The sequence below is a fragment of the Venturia canescens genome, chromosome 1 (assembly GCF_019457755.1).
Source record: "Venturia canescens isolate UGA chromosome 1, ASM1945775v1, whole genome shotgun sequence".
Lineage (NCBI taxonomy): Eukaryota > Metazoa > Arthropoda > Insecta > Hymenoptera > Ichneumonidae > Venturia > Venturia canescens.
The window spans coordinates 10,978,173-10,997,072 of record NC_057421.1 but is presented as its reverse complement, the minus strand read 5'-3'; the positions used below and the strand labels follow the sequence as shown (position 1 = coordinate 10,997,072).

General features: G+C 38.4%; 2 protein-coding genes and 1 long non-coding RNA gene across 5 annotated transcripts; 1 reads left to right on the top strand and 2 right to left on the bottom strand.

Moving 5' to 3' along the window:
• Positions 1-1,191: 1,191 nt before the first annotated feature.
• Positions 1,192-12,438, bottom strand: LOC122419000 (uncharacterized). Its single transcript, XM_043433218.1, has 12 exons — positions 12,229-12,438; positions 10,066-10,158; positions 9,836-9,986; positions 9,639-9,772; positions 9,416-9,565; positions 9,182-9,324; positions 5,433-5,532; positions 4,477-4,569; positions 2,855-3,005; positions 1,991-2,124; positions 1,732-1,881; positions 1,192-1,547 (listed from the first exon to the last, which is right to left on the bottom strand). The coding sequence occupies exons 1-12, from the start codon at positions 12,290-12,292 to the stop codon at positions 1,393-1,395; spliced, it is 1,518 nt and encodes a 505-aa protein (XP_043289153.1). The 5' UTR covers positions 12,293-12,438; the 3' UTR covers positions 1,192-1,392.
• Positions 12,439-13,264: 826 nt separating this feature from the next.
• LOC122419447 (uncharacterized) lies at positions 13,265-16,494 on the top strand. Its single transcript, XR_006262898.1, has 3 exons — positions 13,265-15,042; positions 15,322-15,543; positions 15,655-16,494. It is a non-coding gene; the product is annotated as an uncharacterized lncRNA (long non-coding RNA).
• A 72-nt stretch (positions 16,495-16,566) lies between these two features.
• Positions 16,567-18,699, bottom strand: LOC122419444 (uncharacterized). Of its 3 annotated transcripts, none has more exons than XM_043433993.1 (2): positions 18,585-18,699; positions 16,567-18,104 (listed from the first exon to the last, which is right to left on the bottom strand). In XM_043433993.1, exon 2 carries the CDS (start codon positions 18,049-18,051, stop codon positions 16,714-16,716), a length of 1,338 nt encoding a protein of 445 aa, XP_043289928.1. In that variant the 5' UTR covers positions 18,052-18,104; positions 18,585-18,699; the 3' UTR covers positions 16,567-16,713. The 3 variants fall into 3 exon arrangements, with proteins under 3 accessions (XP_043289928.1, XP_043289929.1, XP_043289927.1); XM_043433994.1 differs by having other exon boundaries at positions 18,589-18,693; XM_043433992.1 differs by having other exon boundaries at positions 18,497-18,661.
• Positions 18,700-18,900: the final 201 nt, after the last annotated feature.

Below are 18,900 nucleotides of genomic sequence, written 5' to 3'. Positions count from 1 at the left end.
CTCATTTGTTCGAATTTTTTTTGCCAATTCGATTTTGTTTCATAATTTTTGTGTGCAGTATGGGTCGTTTTCGAGAAATTGTGAAAAAATTTTAGCTTCAATTAACGAAAATCGTAATAAAGGAAAGAATATAAATGTGAAATTATAAATGTATGGGAATGGTGAATCGTGAATAAATAAACATAATCACTCCTTAATTTTTTCTTATTATTTACCATATTTTTATTTTATTCAACAAAATTCAGGCGGTTGTTTGAAAGTATTTTATTTTGTATTTTGCGTTTTCACTGACGATTAAATAGACTTTCGGCGCTCCAATTCCGCACGCCTTTTTATAAATTCGTTAAATGCGAACACACACACAACACGCAACATAGCCCGCCGACCAACGGCCGATGCTCGGACTCAGGAGGCAGGCTGCAACTTATGTTATGTTTACTTTCTCTCTCTTTCCTTTTCTCTGCGTGTTTCACGTCTTCTTCACACACTACGGCTGTGTTCCGATATATTGACTGTGAGTACTGTATAAGCACTATTCGCTCTGTACGCTTGGGCGGAGCCAAAAATCTAATACTACTGTACTAATTTAGTGTATTCGTGCATACTGCCAGCGCCACCATAAAGGGGGCTCCGGCGTTTTTGGAGGAATACAGAACTATACGTATACACGACACACACGCTCACTTTCAAAGTAGTTGTGTACGCGCACAGGAGCGAATACCGTATGACGTTAGTGTGGTCTCTGAACGAAACAAATAGACTCGTCGAGGTAGATGGAAAATTCTATCCCAAGGCACATACACTTTATTTTTCTCATACACTTTATTTTTCAATAAAAAAAAAAAACAAAAACAAGCAAAACAAAACAAATTGGTTAATGGTGTAGGCAAAAGCGTAGTGAGGGATAATCGGGGTGGAAGTGATTAGTAGTAAAAACGTACAGCAGTGGTCGCCACCGTCGGAAACAGTTCTCAGAAATTTCGGTAAAAATCTTTCGGTAAAAAAAATTAAAGTCATCGATTTGAATGAGCAAATTTCTTTCCCTCACCACACTATTTTTCTTTTACAAGTTTCAAATTATCGTGCATCGAAACCGACTCTAATTGCACACGAACTCTGACGCTTATTCAGTCCACAAACTCAGCTAGTTTTGTTTCTTTTTACAAGCTAGAGACAAATGTACTGCGAAAATTAAAGATCGTTAGTATATGGTAGATTTATTTGCGAATCAAACAATAAAGTTTTTGTACATAAATATACATTTTGTTTCCTCCAGCTTTGTATACGTGAGTGCGTGCGTGAGTGTCTCCGATGAAAGTGTTCTTCAATGATCTTGAAAAACATGCATGTAAAACTCTGAAAATATTCTTAGGTATAACCAAGAAATTCTCATTATTCATCAGGGAATAATTCACTCAAAGGAACTCTGCTGAGAATATTGTTAGCGATGTTGACGAAAAGCAGACCGAATGTCTCCTCGAAAGATTCCTGAGTTTCTTTGAACACCACCTCCCAATTCTCGTTCAAAAATTTGTTCATTTGTGTACCTGTGAATGCGAATAAATAAAAAAATAGATAATATACAACACGATGCCATAAATCGTTTCATACTTGTATTCTGGTGTACAAATTAATAGACTTCTCATTTAAACCTTAAACGTAATTCCAGAATACTTTTTTCAACAACGTTTATTTTTCGTTTTATATAAAAATATGTGTATGTAAACGTACCGAGGACCTCATCGCCGTTGAACAAATTCGTGAAATTGTACATCACTTTCTTCGGGATTAATTTTACCTCATATTTCGTCGTTCTCACATACTGCTCGCCATTTTTTTCGTACTTTTCACAGTGGACAGTGCTCACTGTTTGAAGATCGACTATATCGTTTCGGTGGAATCCATGGATTAGTACAATTTCTACTCGAACGTTGACAGTTTGTTGGTTTCATAAAATTCTTATTTATCACACGGGTCCATGTATACTTACACATGGTGATGTTCGCGCGACCTTTTCCTGTAATAGGCAAAATCAAAACTTTTCCATTCAGAGCATAGTCACCGACAAAGTCGACACGGTCGTTCCAAGCAACCGATCGTGTTGTTAACAGGTCATCGCTTATACTGCAAAATTTAAATGTCAGCGTCATTCAATCATAAAATTCAGGCCTTACATCGATGAAGTGAGATCGAATATTCAAAAAGTCGATCATCAAATTTTGTGGTTATGTGGTGAACAATTCTTTGTACCGCGAACGGGATTTTTAAAAAGAACCTCATTTACAATTATTCGATCCCTAAGAATCACTCCGGAAAACGGTTATTAGAACAACGCCGCCTGGCGGCGATGGGTTGAGATCGGAACACACGGGAGGGGCGCATAAGCAGCAGTTTTTAGAAATTATAGAACAACAACGCGGAGAAAACGAGACATAATTTTGCAAGAATGTGTAAGAGTCGGGTTGCTTTTTGTGAAAATATGTTTTGCAGACAGCACCGAATCCATTCGATTGTTGTACGAACGAATGTGTCAGTCAACAAAAAAAAATATTGACACTCGTACGCTAAATTCGCGACAGGCGCACACGGCTGTGAGTGAAGTAAATAGTGTTTTGAGTCGAGCCGGAGTGAGCATTGTTGACCACGGTATGTACGGCAGCCATGAGAATAAAACAACGTCGTGAGTGATGAAACCTGCACTCTAAATTCGTTTGTATCGTACATATATCGAGTAAAATATTCTCCGACAAGAATTTAGCTTTTGCAAAAATAAACAAACCGTTTTCTCCGTGTGGAAAAAACAATTTTCTGTGAAAAAGTGATCTTTTTTTAAAATTATGTCGTAGATACGAACTATTCATATTTTAATCTTAATCCTTGCGCCAGTCCATGAACCTTGACATTTTGATAATCTTGTTGTATTGAAACAACGCCACCATTGTCGCCGATAGATACGCTGTCAACTGCCAATGGGTCAAGCGGTAGAATTTTGAATGACTTCAGACCTAAAATACAAAAGTATACTTGGGTAAAAATACGACGAAAAACGAGGCAGTATATTCTAGAAAAACGGTACGTTTTGGCATTTTTTTTAACCAAACTATACCGAATCTACCCGAATTCTTTAGGCTTTGGGCTGAATTCTTTTTTTTTATGAACTGAAGAAAGATGAAAATTCCTTTGGATACAGTGAAATAAAAATCTTGTTGCTGCACAGCATTTCTCTAGTGACATTTATTTTTCGGGAGGAGGGGACAGGGAAATCGCTGAAATTAAATCTCATATATTTCTAACCTAGAAAAAAAAGACTAAAATTTTTTCGATTCTATATAAGAAATAACCAATAAAGTACCAAGTTTTTTTTATGTATTAGATTTTCTATAAATAAGACTAATGAAAAAAAAGAAAAGAAAACAAATTCTATGTTCTTCCTTAGCTATGTTTACACAGAATAAGAAAAATGTTCTTGATTATATGAGATTTGTTTCCATCGATGGACAAGCAACGTTTCCTCACGCAACGCCAGAGCAGTGTCAATCTTTTTTTAGTAAATTATTGCAGAACGTATAGAAGTTTTGACTCTAAAATTTTCTACAAAATATTAGTTAATTCTTAGCCACTGAGAACAATTGGATACAACAACAGTATTTCAACTAAATTTTTTTTAGAAATGAAGTTCATGAAAAAATGCGCTATATCCGCGAAACGAACCCTTTGCATGAATCAAGCAACGTCGTTAGTTCGCCAGAGAATTAAGAAAATTATAACTCACCCTTTTCTTACAATTACATCTTTTTTAACAAACTTTGAAAAGGAGTGGGATACCATATCGATGTGTACACTACCGAAGAAAAGTTTCCGGATTAAAGTTCAAAAAAATTCTTGTGCTTTTTTTTTATCCTACTGCGCCACTAGTCTAGATATTTAGAAGCGATAAGGCGCATTCTGAAGGGGAGACATCCAGCTTTATTTTGGTTTTTCTTTGAAAAATCACGAAGATCTTTTTCACGGGATACTACGTCATTTCGAAAACGTTTATTTTTTGGTTTTTTTAATTTTCTTTTCAATCGGCTCGCGTTTTCAGATAAAATTTTTTGTTCTCAATTCTGCAAGGGATTCCTCAAAGGCCCCAGCTTTAATTTTCTTTTTGGAAATGTTTAATACGATTCTTTTCACAGAATTATCACGTTTTCATTAAAAAAAGACAAATTTTGGAAATTGCCGGGTATCAAGAGAACTATTAGATTTCACAGGGGATATTTCAAGTCTAAAAACAGTTGCGTCTGCGATTGTTTCCGTCACTGCAATCTTATTTTTTTTTCACAATTACTAATCACTTGCTGAGAAGACAACAAGAGCTGATACTCCAGAAAATGTTTTCCTATGTTTCCAGCCCGAAGAATTCTTATTTCCGAGCAACTCTGCTTTAATCATTCTGGGGCTGGATGTTGGTGCGAAATCATTGCTGAAACATACCTCCGGCCATTGAGACAATTGCATCGGCGACTGCACTCGAGAGACAATCCTTGAAGTTTGGCGATTTATAGCTGCACTTCTTGAAGTGGCTGGCTACAACGTTTGAAAAATGAACGTTTTATTCAAGCGGAACATTTTTCTTGGAATTTTGCACAAAAGATTTTTCCAACTTTCTAAAAGCAATGATTTGACAGTTTTACCAAATTATTCGATATTCGTCGTTGCATATCTGTGCAGTTCTGAACTTTTGATGGATTTATAAAAAACGCAAAAACTGTTTTATGAACAACAATTTGCCAGCAAGAATAGTTTCTTGGGAATCCTTTGAACCAGTACTTTGAGAATACTTGAAAATTTTGAAAAATTCGACTGTTTGACCTCTTCTGCTTCAAGTGAATCATTCGAATTGTACTATAATTGTTCTCATGGAAAATTAATAATTTATTAATGAGCATCCATGACAGGTTGGCAGAATGTTCCATAATCCATGAAAAACAACTACAGTTGTGAATTATGGTGCAATAATATCCAGTAAACTGTTGAATAATTCATGATAATAGTAAAAAAAAAAAGTTAACTCGACAGGCTTACGGTTATTGCCCAATGATCCCATTACATTTTTTTTGCTACATTTTTTTTGTCTCAGTGGGTGGAAAATTTTCTACAATTTTCATTAAGAATTCGTCACCCAAGAAACTATTCAAGCCAAATATAAAACGTTGAAAGAATTTTTATCATCCAGCACAAATTTTTGGCACTCTACGCAGAGCTGGAAAATCGATTTCCTTGAAACGTTCATAATCAAAAGTTTACATCATCTTTCGAATCATCTTTTTCGAATCTTCCATATTTTTTCGACTTTGCAAAGAAAACAAAATGGTCAAAAATGCATCAAATGAATAAATGAATTAAAAATTAAATAATTAAAAAAAAAAAACAATTGAAATTCTACTCACGCAAATGGGCGGCATTAGATTCGACGACGACGAACACCGCAATAATTAATCCAACGAAATATTTCATTTTGACTGTTCTAATCACACTATTTTCCAACAGCTGAATAAATCAACGTTTGGGACCTCGGTTAATGGGGTACAGAAATACCGACTGGACGTGCAACGAGGCGATGAAGACGAAAAATAAAAGATTGGGTGATTCATATATGGTTTGGCAGAGGACACACGAGTGTCTTCAAGTATTTACCGATGTTCACTGACTCGATCCGATGAAAATTCTCACTATTTAAGTCCAACAACCCCACCATGAATTCCAAATCTTTGTCCAGGAAAAAACCGCGAATCTAGCGACAGCCGAGGTCTCGATGAGTCACGGACCAGAAACTTCCAGTTTATTTATTACTCTTCGAAAATTCTCGGACCAAATTAATATTTTTATTTCCGGATAACTCGACTACCGAGTCTCTTGATTATTTGAATATATAATTTATCATGAATAGTTACTTCGGTGCTCACAAAAGTGGTTGAGAAACACGGATTCGTAAAAATCTCAAAGGAATATTTTCTTTCGCATTATTTCAGAAGGACCCTCCTGAACTAGTAACCCAAACGACAAAGAACTCCTTCTGTAAAATGCCCTTTGATCTAAGACACTTTTTGAGCAGGCTGGAGCCTGAGCAATCGGAGCAAATTTGAAATATCGTGGCTATTTTCCCACTCACGTCTATGCATCGTAAAAATATTTTTATTCAAACAATCGCACATTTTTTAAAGGCCTTTTTGAAAAGCATTGCAACATTGCAGAAAAATTTCGTTCTTCTACTTTTTTGTTCTATCAACAATTATTTTAATGATCAAAAAATTACACTATTGATTAATGGAATAATCAAAGCTTCAAAAAAGCTTTATTTCAATTCATCCGTGCACAAAACTCTCAAATCTCATTACGATATTCGATTTTATGTACGCGAGTGGCTGAAATTTATGTCCATGTTTCAAGTTTGATTTTCAATCGAAAAAGCCAGTTAGTGAGTTCCATTTATCACTGTATCTCAAAAGTATTGTGTAGATCCTGTGCCATCACGTTGCTTCGTGATTTCGATCGATAGAAACTTTCAGAAAAGATTGTTCGTTTCTTTTTCTCCAATGCGATGACTTCGCCACAGCTTCGTCAAGGTCGTCTTGTAAAGTTTAGAGACGAGTATTCGAAAAGCTAGTGAAAACCAAGAACTCGGTTTGATTGATTGCAGCGTGGAACCGCCTTTTTTCATGCCATCGGGGCACATCGTTCCTCTTTTATCCCATAGCATAATCCGCGTTGGTGTTTTTGCATTTTCGACCTGACCCTCGACCGGTTTCTCTGGCGCCTGTTGAGATTTATGTAGAAACTGATCTCGAGGAAAACCTTTGTCGAAGTCTCGAGCCTCCGAAAGCTTGTTCACTACGTAGAAAAATGTTCCAAAAACTTGCTAACGATTTCGGTCTTCGGCAAGTAACTGTGATATCCCGATGATAAATTCGCTTGCACAGGATCGCTTGGTCACATGAAATTAGTCACATAAACCACTTGAAATCGCCGGCGAATGGGACTTTGGCTGGAAAACGCTGCGTTTGCAATCGTCGCAAAGGATGATTCGTGGAAAGTCGGAGAATTCCGTTCATTCCTATTTCATTGTCTCACCTTGGATTGTGGAAAAGTGCAATTCGAGCTGTTTTTAATACGCACTGAAAGTCAGCGAGAAAGAGATTCGTGGCTTTAAACCCATCAAATTAGTGTATCGACAGAACTCACTTTCATAACCGAACGAAAATATTGAAAGCGGATATTGAGAGGAACGTCGAATGAATGTAAGTGCGAAGTTGTTTGAGGAAAACATTGAATCACGACTCCTTACTATCTAACGAATAAAAGATTTTTTTATTCGACTCTATCTGCGTACAAATTGACATTTCAGTGGACCCAATCGACAGAATCTTGTTCGTCGAGAGCCCGAGACGATGTGAGTTGGAGAACGTGTTTGAAAAACGTTATGCAAATGTCAAGATCACCAGGAAGATCATCAGGAAAAAAGCGAATTTTAAGCGTTCGCGGTTCAATGTACAGACAAAACGCAACAAAAACTTGAGCCGACTCCGCATTCTCACAATTGTTCGAATGATGACGTTTTATAGCGACCCTACACGGAGAGAAAGTTCCAGCAAAAACTACTACAGTGCCACAGAAGCAGGATTCCATATCGTAATATTTATTAATTCTTACGAACATACTTAGTCATTTTTTGACGACGCTGAAGTTTGCAACGTTGGAGTTCAACGAAATTAACGAAAAAAATATTTATAATTCATTATTTTTGTTATTTCACGAATTATTGATGTGGCTTGAAATATGACGAATTGGAAATTCGGCAGGGAACAAAATTGGAGATTTACTGGAATTATTTGAGTTTTTTTAGACCATTTCGTTGGACTCCAACGTTGGAAACTTCAGCGTCGTATTTTTTGTGAAGCGAGAACTCGATGAAAATTCATGTGTCATGCCAAAACAAATATATCGGTAAATATGAGTACCGAAATATCGTACTATAGTAAAGTTCTAAAAACTTTGGCGGATCATCGATGCTCGTGTCCGAGCTCCTCAAATTTTACCATGTTCAACTGTACGTTTCGATCGTGAAAACAATACCAACCATAGCAAAAGGGCATTAATAATTCTACTTTACAGCTCATCTGAGCTGTAAATTGATTTGGAAATTACAATGTTTTTGGTAAAAACCTCCAAAATAGGTGATGTAGAAACCCAACACTATGACGGCATAGTCAAGAGACGCGGTAGCGGCTCGACACCAAGTATTAAAAGAAAAAACGAGAGTGTAAAAGAAAAGTCAGCGCGAGCCCTGCCGCACTCTTGTATACGCGAATATGTCGATTTATGAGGTCGTAACGTTTTTCAAACCGTTCTCACGGATTGAAAAACGTTATAGTTAGAAATCTGAAAATTAGTGATGATTTTTTTTCGATTTTTCTCTTTCAATTGATCCTTATTGCAAGTAAATCCGTTCACTCAATCCCGAGATATGATGATTTAAGCGATTAAAATAATTCTTACTTTTTTTTCTCTCCGTGTACCACATTTTCTTTGTTATCGAGGCTTAACTCCAGGTAATTACATTACAAAGTCTAATTTCACCGGAGACTCCAATTCAGGGTTTGAAAAAAAAACTGATTACAATTCCTGATTACAACCCAAACAAATCTATGAATAAATTATCGACATCGAGCCTGAATTGCCGGTTCATTTCGTTTGTCGAACAAAATCTACTAAAATTTAGGAGATTTAACTATGTTTTTTCGAGAGCAAATTCTTTCATTAATTCAACGAAAAATAAACTGAATTCACTAGATTTTCGTCCAGCTGGATTTTTTTCGACGAACAAAGCTTCTCAGTACACTTGGAATTAAATTTTCTTTGAAATTTCGATTTCATTTAAAATTTGAAATCCAATTGAAATTTGAAATTCAATTTTCACACTCTCAACTCGCAGCTCCAATACTTCAGCTTGATCAGAGCCGAAAATCTATCGAACCATATTCAGCATTGATCGAATCGATAGCGTTTTTGAACAGGCCATGAGAAATGTTGACGCGAATTTATCACAAGAATATCAAAATTTATTCACATTAAATATTACAAACGAATGCGCACGAACTCGGGTACGCGCGACTTTGGTAAACGCTAGTTGTAATTATGGGAATATTTTATTCATAGGAACTCGACTGAAAATGTCGTTGGCAATTTTGGCAAAAATCAAGGAAAATGTTTCCTCGTATTCTTTCTGGGTTTCTTTGAAGACAAGGTCCGAATTCTCGTTCAAAAATTTGTTCATCTGAGCGCCTGCGAATGATAAAGCGAATGTGATTAATCCAGGGTCTTTGAAAGTCGTTCACTTTCGTTGATTGCTTCATTGAATTTCGTGGATACTCACTGAGAACTGGATCTCCGTTGAATAGATTAGTGAAGTCGAGCAGGACCTTTGAGGGCGTGAATTTGCAATCGTATTTCAACACTCGCAAGTACGTTTCTCCGTCTTTCTCGAACTTCTCACACTCCATCGTGGCTTTTGTTTTCAGGCCAACTAATAAAACGGAGTGATACGGAAATCAGCGCACTCGAATAATCGATTTTCATTCGTGCTTTTAGACACTTACGCATCGTCACGTTCGAGTGGCCTTTCCCCCGAATGGGCAGCAGCAAGATTTGTCCGTCCATCGTATAATCGGCGACAAAATCGACCTGGTCGTTGAACGCCTTGCTCCGGAAAACGAGCTTGTCAAAATCGATCCTGAAATCATGGAAATGTGGGTCGATGGAAGATTTTATCGACTGGAGGCTCAATAAAACTCACGCCTCGTAATCCAATTTGAATCCCTTCGTGAGCCCATAAAGTTTAGCATTTTTGTAACTCTGCTTAACGGAAACGGGCCCGCCGCTTTTGCCGATCGTCACGTCCCCAGCTTGCAGCGGCTCGAGAGGAAATATTTTAAAGCTTTTCAAACCTACAACCACAAATCTGTTCGTACACACGAATGCCCAGGGCCACCAGAATGTGCAGAAACCTTTCAGTCATTTCCGTACCTTGACTCAACGAAACAATAGCGTCGGTCGCTGCCCTTGACGTGCATTCCAAGAATGACGGCGAATGTCGATCGCAGACTTGGAAATCGCTCGCTGCGATGGAGAAAATCATCGTTAAAATAAAACTCTCAAAACACGAAAATCTTGCTACAAAATTAAGGTGAATTCTACTCAAATAAGCATTTCCATCCAGAAGTGAGGAATGTTACCATTCACCTTGGCGAATGGAAGTGATCGAGGCTTTTTAATTGCAGATCCATCGCAAATTCATTAACTGTTTCTGTTTGTTAAGATTTTATAGTTTTCGTAGCCATTGAAAAAAATTTACTCGACAAAGTTGCCAGGAAAGGGAGCTTTCGGTTGAAAATGTCGATCGACGGAGTCATGAAAACTTTGTGTGTCCTCGTTGTGTTTTTTTGAGTGTTTGAAAAATTGGGAGAAACCCCGAAAAGTGTTTTCTGAATGACGAAAAACTGCAACTCGCAATCCCGATCGTTTTCTGCTTCGCGAGCCTGGATGAAAATTCATTTCGAGCAGAACTGCGAGCAAACTGAATTTCTTTCGGAATGTTTCCTCGACTCTTGGAGGCAATGAAGTGAAATCTCGACTGGACTATTTTTGCGAGTAATCCGGAATGCTAATTATCAACGAGATTATGGCAAGAGATTACTGCAGAGAGTGAAGTTCGAATGCACAAAAATTGTAATTCTCAAGAGCCCCACGTGGGCTCGCCTGAATCGTTAGGCGAGCCTGTGCACCGGTCGAGCACAATTTCGCACTCAACTTTCACTCCCTCGCGGCCCCGAATGAACGTAAACAAGGAAAAGTATCGCATGCAGCAGTCCATCGTTATTTGGAGCAATGCACGAATTTGTTTAGCCGCACCGTGCTCTCTTTTAGCTTCGATTCATTGAAAACGTAACTGGGTCAGCGTCGTTGCAAAATGCAGTCATTCGCTTTGCCAATCCAGTTATTTTTTCCATAATTGCATAACCGGATTGCTCGCCAATCCAGGCTTCCGAGCGAGGACCAATTTTCTTTGTTTTCTATCTCCACTGGACAGGATTTTTTCGTTAGCTTAGCGCGTATGGAACTACGAAAAATAAATGATGCGGGGACCGGCGCGATGCGGAGAAGATAATGAGCTCAAATCCGCCAGCTACTTTTGACCTTTGATTAAGGAAACTAAAGTTAGCAGCAGGGAACATCGAACTTTCCAAAAACGTGAGAAACTTTCTTGATCAAAAATAAGGTAATTATTTAGTATCGCAGCACCAGTTGTAACCGGCTTGTAAATTTTTTTATTACTTCTGTATGACCTGAAAACATCATCAATAGTCACGTTATGTTGGCGCACGACCTTTTGAGAAAAAAATTTTTTTTTCTACGAAATACCATAAATTTGTGAATATATATCTTGGCATTTACTGGGAATCAAAACAGAAGAGATTCGTGTGCGGAATCGTTGGGTTTGTTTGGAGCACCTACGGTGTGTGTGTGTGTGTGTGTGTGTGTGTGTGTGTGTGTGTGTGTGTGTGTGTGTGTGTGTGTGTGTGTGTGTGTGTGTGTGTGTGTGTGTGTGTGTGTGTGTGTGTGTGTGTGTGTGTGTGTGTGTGTGTGTGTGCGCGCGCGCGTGTGCGCGCGTGTGTGTGCGTGTGTGTGTGTGTGTGTGTGTGTGTGTGTGTGTGTGTGTGGAATCGTTCGGTGAATCTGGAACATCTTCCTTATATAGTATTTAGTTTTTTTACCTCCTCTTCGTGTTTTCTTTTCCTTTCCCTCTCACTAAAATTGATCGTGGTGAAAAAAGTTGCAGAAAAACATTTTTTAAAAAAAAAAAGCTCATGCGCCAACATAATATGACTATAGTTACGTCATTTTTAAGTAATGAAAAATTGCCAAGGAAAAAATAACTCGAATTCGCCAGCTTATTGAAACAAACACCTTTCGAAGTGACAGCCAGTGCTGGCTGATTGGTGACAAATCCAATTCGCGATTCGTCCGCGACCGGATCGATGACGTTGGGATTAAATATGTGATAAAATCTACTGAATTTTCGATTAGAACTGACATTTTTTAAAACCTCGTATTTGCGTAGCCAACTGCGGATGTGAGGATCGCTTTGGAAAATGAATAATTCAAATTCGGGATGAATATGCTACTCACGTAATTCGATCGAGCTAGCCTCGACGATGAGTACGATGAGGACTAATCCACGGATGTAATTCATGTTGGATTTTTTCCTTGAAATAATATCCAATAAAAGTGTCGAATTAACATAGAATATAATGTACTGATCGAGTGAATTTGAACAAAAAATCTATCATTTATGGGTACTGTTTCGCGCAGGACGTATCTGCAGATTCACCGATACTGACTGATTCGATAATGAGAAAAATTCCCTCTATTTAAACGCAAGCCACCCCACCATAAGCAGGCAGTACAGCTTGTATGAAAAGAGAGGAGGTTTTGGCTCGGTATCGAAGCTGCAATCCCATCAGCCGTGGCCGAGCAGCCGACGTCACGGAATCATTTTTTTTTTTTCAAGTTTTGAAACAAAAATTGAAAAAATAAAACAGACACGCACGATTAACGCGCTTGCCCCTGTGTCAGTGCATGCAATTTCATTCACACACGCACGCACGCTCCTCCCGATCAAACGTTTCGTAATAGCCAGCAAGAACTCACACGTATTCGGGCCTTGAAAATTAACAACGCTCGACGTCGCAAGGTCGGTGAATGACGAAAAAAACTCAAGAAAATACTTAAGAATATCTCCACAGGATTGTCTTTCACGGACATCCGTTACGATCTTCCGGACCCTCGTCGGACACTTGCCAACACTATCTCCTTCCCATCGATTACCAACCACATTTGCATGACATATTGACCACCTTCGAATCTTCGGTTTACTCCAATGTCACCAACTGGTTTCCTCCGCAGGTGCGCTTTCGAGATCCCCATTCAATTCGCTTCTTACTTATTAACAACCATCGCGAGTTTTATCATAACGCGACGACAAATAATGCCTAATCAAAATTGCCTTCTACTGCTTTATGCTCCAGATTTATCGATCGGTAATTGCCACTGCTCGACTCGCCGAATCGTGTCTCTGGTAACCGGATCCTTCGGGTCTCAAAATTCCCGAAAACCTCTTGAAAGACTGGGTAATTCATGAAAATAGAATGAAACGACGTTTCAGGTCATGGCGAATGTTTTTTCGAGTCGTTTTCTTCGCGCTCGCGAAGAGAACGCTTGGAGTTTGCACTGAGAAAAACAAAAAGTTTGTTAAACAGGCTCGATTTTGTATTGCTCGAGCAACATATTCAGTTGGATGCTGACACCAAAAATATTTCCGATGTAATCCCAAGAAGTTTGCAGTTTTTCGGACAAATTATTTCCTGAATAACAAAGCCGTGTTGACGCTGTCAAATCTCATCGAGTTAATGCACCTGCATGACCCCAGGTCATTTTTGACATCGAATATCTCGGTAACTATGCGCTTTTCGGAATAAAAGGTTTAGTCACCTTTTGCAGTGAATCGATCCAACTTTAAGGCTGCAAAGTCGAATTTCCAAAAAAATCTTTTTTCATTGTTGAAAAACGTGCTCAAAGTTGATAGTGCGCGTAAAAAGCACTTTTTCGGTTAAATCTCTCGTAAAAAATGGAATTTTGAGTTTTGAAAAAAATCCTTACAGAGTTTTACGGACAAGGGTCCATGCTTTAAGGGAAAAATAGTCCACTTTGCAACCCTTCCAAAAAGTATTGGGGGTTTTGCTTATGAAATGCTCATCTGTAAATGCTATTCATGTGAGAAAAAAATGTTGGGGTCAACCTGACCCCAGATGCACACTAAGGGTTAATCAACCCAACGATCGACTCGCAGCTCATTCGATGATTGCGATTCGAACGAGGATTTTTTGATGCTCCTGAAAAGTGGGTTTGAGACAATCGAAAATGCCAGTTGTTTCAAACAAACTCTTTTGGTCCCAACGATTTTTTAAATTCGTTTATAAAAAATATTCATAATTTACTCGAATGAAGAAAAAAAATCGTGGACCCACCCCGTGTGTTTCCCATCGAACCGGATTCAGTTCAATGAACCTTTTTTTTCCACGTTGTAAATTTTTAAACCGGAAACTAAGTTTTAGCAAGAATACGCGTTCGATGAATCCGTGGTCTCAATGGAAAGAAAAACAAATTTTTTGTCCACTCCGAATGTGATTTTCACTGTACGAAGTTTAAAATTGCACACTGGAAAAAAGGACAGCGCGTTTGTCCTTTTACATCGGCGGTATTACTTTGTGGGAAACAAGATTGCTTTATGGTCAGGATTGCAATGAGAAATAAACAAAGTTCACGTCTCATTATGGACGAAATGCATTTGTGCAACGTTTATGACAATTTATAGGCGATAACTTTGGAGGTCTGAGCGTTCGCTCAAAACGTGTTATTCGGCCTGCATTTTTTCTGGTCTCATTTAACTTTTCCTCAACCGCAGTCATCGCTGCTTCAAGAGACCGAGACCGAGCTGAGTTGTAAAAAAAGCACGCACTCCAGCTCTCAAAAGTGCTCTTCAAAACTACCGAATTATCATGAGTTTGCTTTGCACGAGGAAACATTGCGAAATCATTTCTCGTGTTACACGTCAGAGATTTTGCGAGCTGACAACAACGTCCGCAAAACTATAAATCATATAAAACCACTGAAATCCTTTTTACGCATTCAATAATATTGAATTGCAAATGAACTAAACCCGAAGATACTTTCGCCGCGGTGACGCTTACACGATTATTTTAGCTGCTCCAAGTTGGCGATCGATTTAGTTTCGAAGGGACTTGAGCTTGTCAAGGTCGTTCAGCTTGAGCGGAGCTCTCGGAACCTTAAAGCCCTTCTCAATAACTTTAGATAAGGTTCGCAGGTCATTGAATTTCATGTTCTCGAAATGCTGCAGAAAAGCAATATCGACTCGATTATATCGTGAGTAATGTTATTGAAAAATGTACATTTTTTTTGCAAAAATTTCGTTAATTTCACGCCTCCTAACAGATTTTTTGTAGCACTTCAAATTCGACTCGAGGGCAAAAGCCTTTAGAGATCCTAGAAGTAATAAAAATGTTGAGAGCGATTCCGGCTCCTCGTACAACGAATTATTCGCGCGCAAAAGGATGAACCACGTCCGAGTTGGAAAGCAATACATTTCTAATCACCAATCAACTCGAACGTCACCTAAAAATGTCAAATTTTGTTTCTCCGCAGTTTATCGCTCATCCGTGAGGAGATCGTCCACCCGTTCAATTACGACCGGAGGATCTTTTGCTCAAAATCAATTGACCACGATACTAAACGATGCTGGAATCTAAAACTGTCGAAAAAATGTGCTTCCAACGTGCAATCGCCTTAACGAAGTCATGGATGATGGACCCGTTGACCTCCAATGTAACAGCAATGTCAAGCAATTTGTAAAGATTTTACACACAGGTAAATCTTTTACACACACATTGGCACAGGTATGGGGACCGACCGCTCTTCAACTTTGCTCATGAATATTCACGGTTTCATAATACATTTTATCATTTCTCGTCGAACCAGGGTACCACAGAGGCTGGGAAGGTCTCGTGAGGAAACCAGCAATGAAAACCTTTCGGAGCGGTGTAAGAACGGAGAGGAAAAAAACATGAAAATTTTTTGTTTTGCCACAATTATCCAGCCTCCACATGCATGTTTTGTTTGATTTATTTCGTTCGCCAGTTTCCTCGAGTTCGTTGGAAAAATACGCGTTGCTTATTGTCAGGAGGCACGTCTTCGACGAGAGTAATCACGGGGAAACGTGCCGCTCGGATAAAGCGATGCAACGATTTATTTTTCGTAGGAAAAGGAAACTTCCGGGCTCAAACGCATGTAAACACAAACGTTCGATAAACAAGCTGAGACAGTAAGGTTTTGAAATTTTGCACAATTTTCGAGTCGCACTTTTAGCAAGTATTTCCGTAGCTTGGTTGATTTGGAAAATATTTTTTTATTCCGTTTCCTCAAGAAATTTTACGATAATTATAGATTTTTGAATTTTTTCGTGATTTGGAGTTTAAATATAAATGAAAAGACTTTTTTACAGCCACCGATTCCCAGCTATGATCGTTAGTTAAAAAAAATGTTCTCCTTCATTTCGATTCTTCAAGCCAAAAGTATTCTACTCGCTGCAAACTTTCTCAGGAAATAGAGCAACGAGGAACAGTGATTCAAATAAAAAAACGAAATGAAATTAAGGAACGCGGTTTTCATCACGTTTTATACATGCGTGAAGCAACATTGTTTTTTCACTTCGTTGAAATATCATAACAACGAGATGCTTTGGAAAAACCTTCGATTAGTTTCCACAAAGTTCAACATATCGTTTTGGAATAAAAATTTCGAGATAAAAGTTCTATGGAATTTCGTTCGATGTTAGGGTCCAACTTTTATTTTCATCCTTCCTCAACTTGGATAAAAAATTAATGCTTCCAATGAGGTTGCTTCAAAGAATTTTCTATTTATTTAGTTTTAAAAAAAACCTAAAAATTCAAGAACTCTGACGAAGTCGATTGAGCATAATAATGAAACTTATTTTCTTACTGTTCAGAGTTATCTTTATTTCATATCCACGTTTCGTGTTCATTCGTCATTGTCGCTTCGTCTGTGGCAATTGTGAAAAATATTATTTGAAAAATCGCATGGTATTTTTAAGATTCCAAGATCTACGACGTGTCCGATTAGATCGCAGCTACGTGAACGTATTTTTTTTGTAGAACAAGCATCATCGGCGAGTCTTTCCTCTCTGACCACGTAGCTGGGATAATAGTGAATACGTTTGACGTTCCTTCCCGAGGAGCGTGGAGCGGCGAACAATCGATCGTTAAATTCACACGGATTTATAGTCAGCATGGACGATCGCGAGCTTCCAACGAGAGTGTCGACCGAGCCATGGGTTTCGAAATAATTTGCGCGACGAAATTTGCTCAATTCTCTTACTCTCTCCTCGCTATCTCCTGTCTTTAAGTGAATACGATCGCGGGACAATTGCCATCGATTTTCTCGACTCATCTCTGGGCATTGAAGAGTTTTAGAATCGCGATCGCCACTCGGCTCATTCATCCGTTTACCCAACTGCTCTTTTTCTGCTTCGTTCTTTCCTGTTCTTGAATTTCGGGACTCTTTTTTTGGATTACAGCATCGACTGTGAGCCGAGATGGTTCGTACGACTTTTCGGCTCTTCGGTACCTCATCAATGACCGCATTGACGGAACGTTCGGTTTTCTTCGTACTCTCTTTCGACTTTGCCTTTGGTATATTCGCTACTTGCACTTTTTTTTCATTCTTTCTTGACTGAACAGAGTTTTCTAGTGAGTGTGATCTCAATGATTTCGCAGGTTCCGGGTTTCGTATTCTTGCACCTTTCTGCTCCTCCACGGGCACCATTTTTTTATCTTTTTTAATATCAATTTTTTCTACTTTTCTAATGTTTGTTCTTTCCGGATGCTCAATTTTAGCAAGAAATGCTTTCTCGTTGGGAGTTTCTCTGGAATCGAAGGAGGAAAGGCTCGATGAGAGATCCGAGCACATCCCCAGAGACTTTTTCCGCCTGTGGCAGTGCACTTTTTTCTGCACTCGTCGAAGGAACTCTGAGTTTGGTAGATAAGTTATTCTGTCGGCTCTCCTCAACGTCTCGTACCCAAGCAATGTTGCAACGAGCGAATTCCTTCCTGTTTCTGCATTTCCGGCGCAATAAATTTCCACCAGCTCTTCAGGGTGGCTATGAGGCGAATACTTTTTTTCCACAGGCTCGTTTGGAGGCTGATTTCTTCCGGAGATCTGAGAAATGCAGTAACACTCTTTCACTGGCCTTCTTTGAGACACTTTTGTATCCAAACGACTTTTTGATGTAAGGACAATCTTGTCCTTCAGCCCTGTTGTTGACCTCCTGTTGAAATCTGACCAAGAATCATTTCGCATTGTTAAACGAATGATCAACCTCTGGAGTCTTCTGAACTCTGATTGTCAATGACCTGTATGGAAAATCAGAATTTTATTTCTTTTTCATGAATTTCAGTAGATTCTACAAATCAAACTTGTGGATAAAAAGCAAATAGTTCAACATGATTTTCAATTTGAAGTAGAAATTCATCATTTTACTAAAGTTGTGTTTTGGTTGTGGAAAAATACCTGAAAGTTTACAAATGTGAATTCAATTCTCTTTTAAGGTTATAATAAAAAATATTATACGATTCTTTCTCTGGTTTCTTGAACGAAATTTAGATGAAATTTTGAATAGTTTTCATTGTCTGAAGTTGCAAAAAAATTTGAAATGAAATTCTGAATCTAGAAACTTTGATAATATTGCTGTAACCCGTGTATGTGTTTAGTCGTGTGGAGTAAAAAAATATTTATAGATCATAACCTTTTTATGCACTTTTATTGGCGCTATAACAATTAATCAAATAAAATGTAACCATCAAAATCATTTCATTGACAAAAATAGTACACACTCGCCAGTATATTAACACGCGAATATTCGTGCACGGCCCGGATCTTGGATAAAAGTCGCAAACACGAACGCGAGCCACTATCGACACTGACAGGTAATCTCGCAACAGCTGATCTAACACTCAAGCTGTTCAAGGCTTCCGCGAAGCGATATATTATGCCATGAGAGAACCAAGACGACCAAGAGTAGTCATAAGTCCTCAAGGTAAAATCGGGAGACGGGTTGTCATGGAAACAAACTAAAGAATGAAGGGAACTTACTGAAAAAATATTTCTTTCTGGAGATATAATTAATATAATAAAATTAAGGTAGGGAGC

Bases quoted from the DNA above. Each gene is read 5' to 3' on its own strand.
- LOC122419000 (XM_043433218.1), bottom strand. From the start codon at position 12,292: ATGAATTACATCCGTGGATTAGTCCTCATCGTACTCATCGTCGAGGCT. The intron at 9,987-10,065 runs GTACGGAAATGA...TTGTGGTTGTAG, and splicing joins TATTGTTTCGTTGAGTCAAG to GTTTGAAAAGCTTTAAAATA. The intron at 3,006-4,476 runs GTATGTTTCAGC...TTTGTATTTTAG, and splicing joins AATTGTCTCAATGGCCGGAG to GTCTGAAGTCATTCAAAATT.
- LOC122419444 (XM_043433993.1), bottom strand. From the start codon at position 18,051: ATGCGAAATGATTCTTGGTCAGATTTCAACAGGAGGTCAACAACAGGG.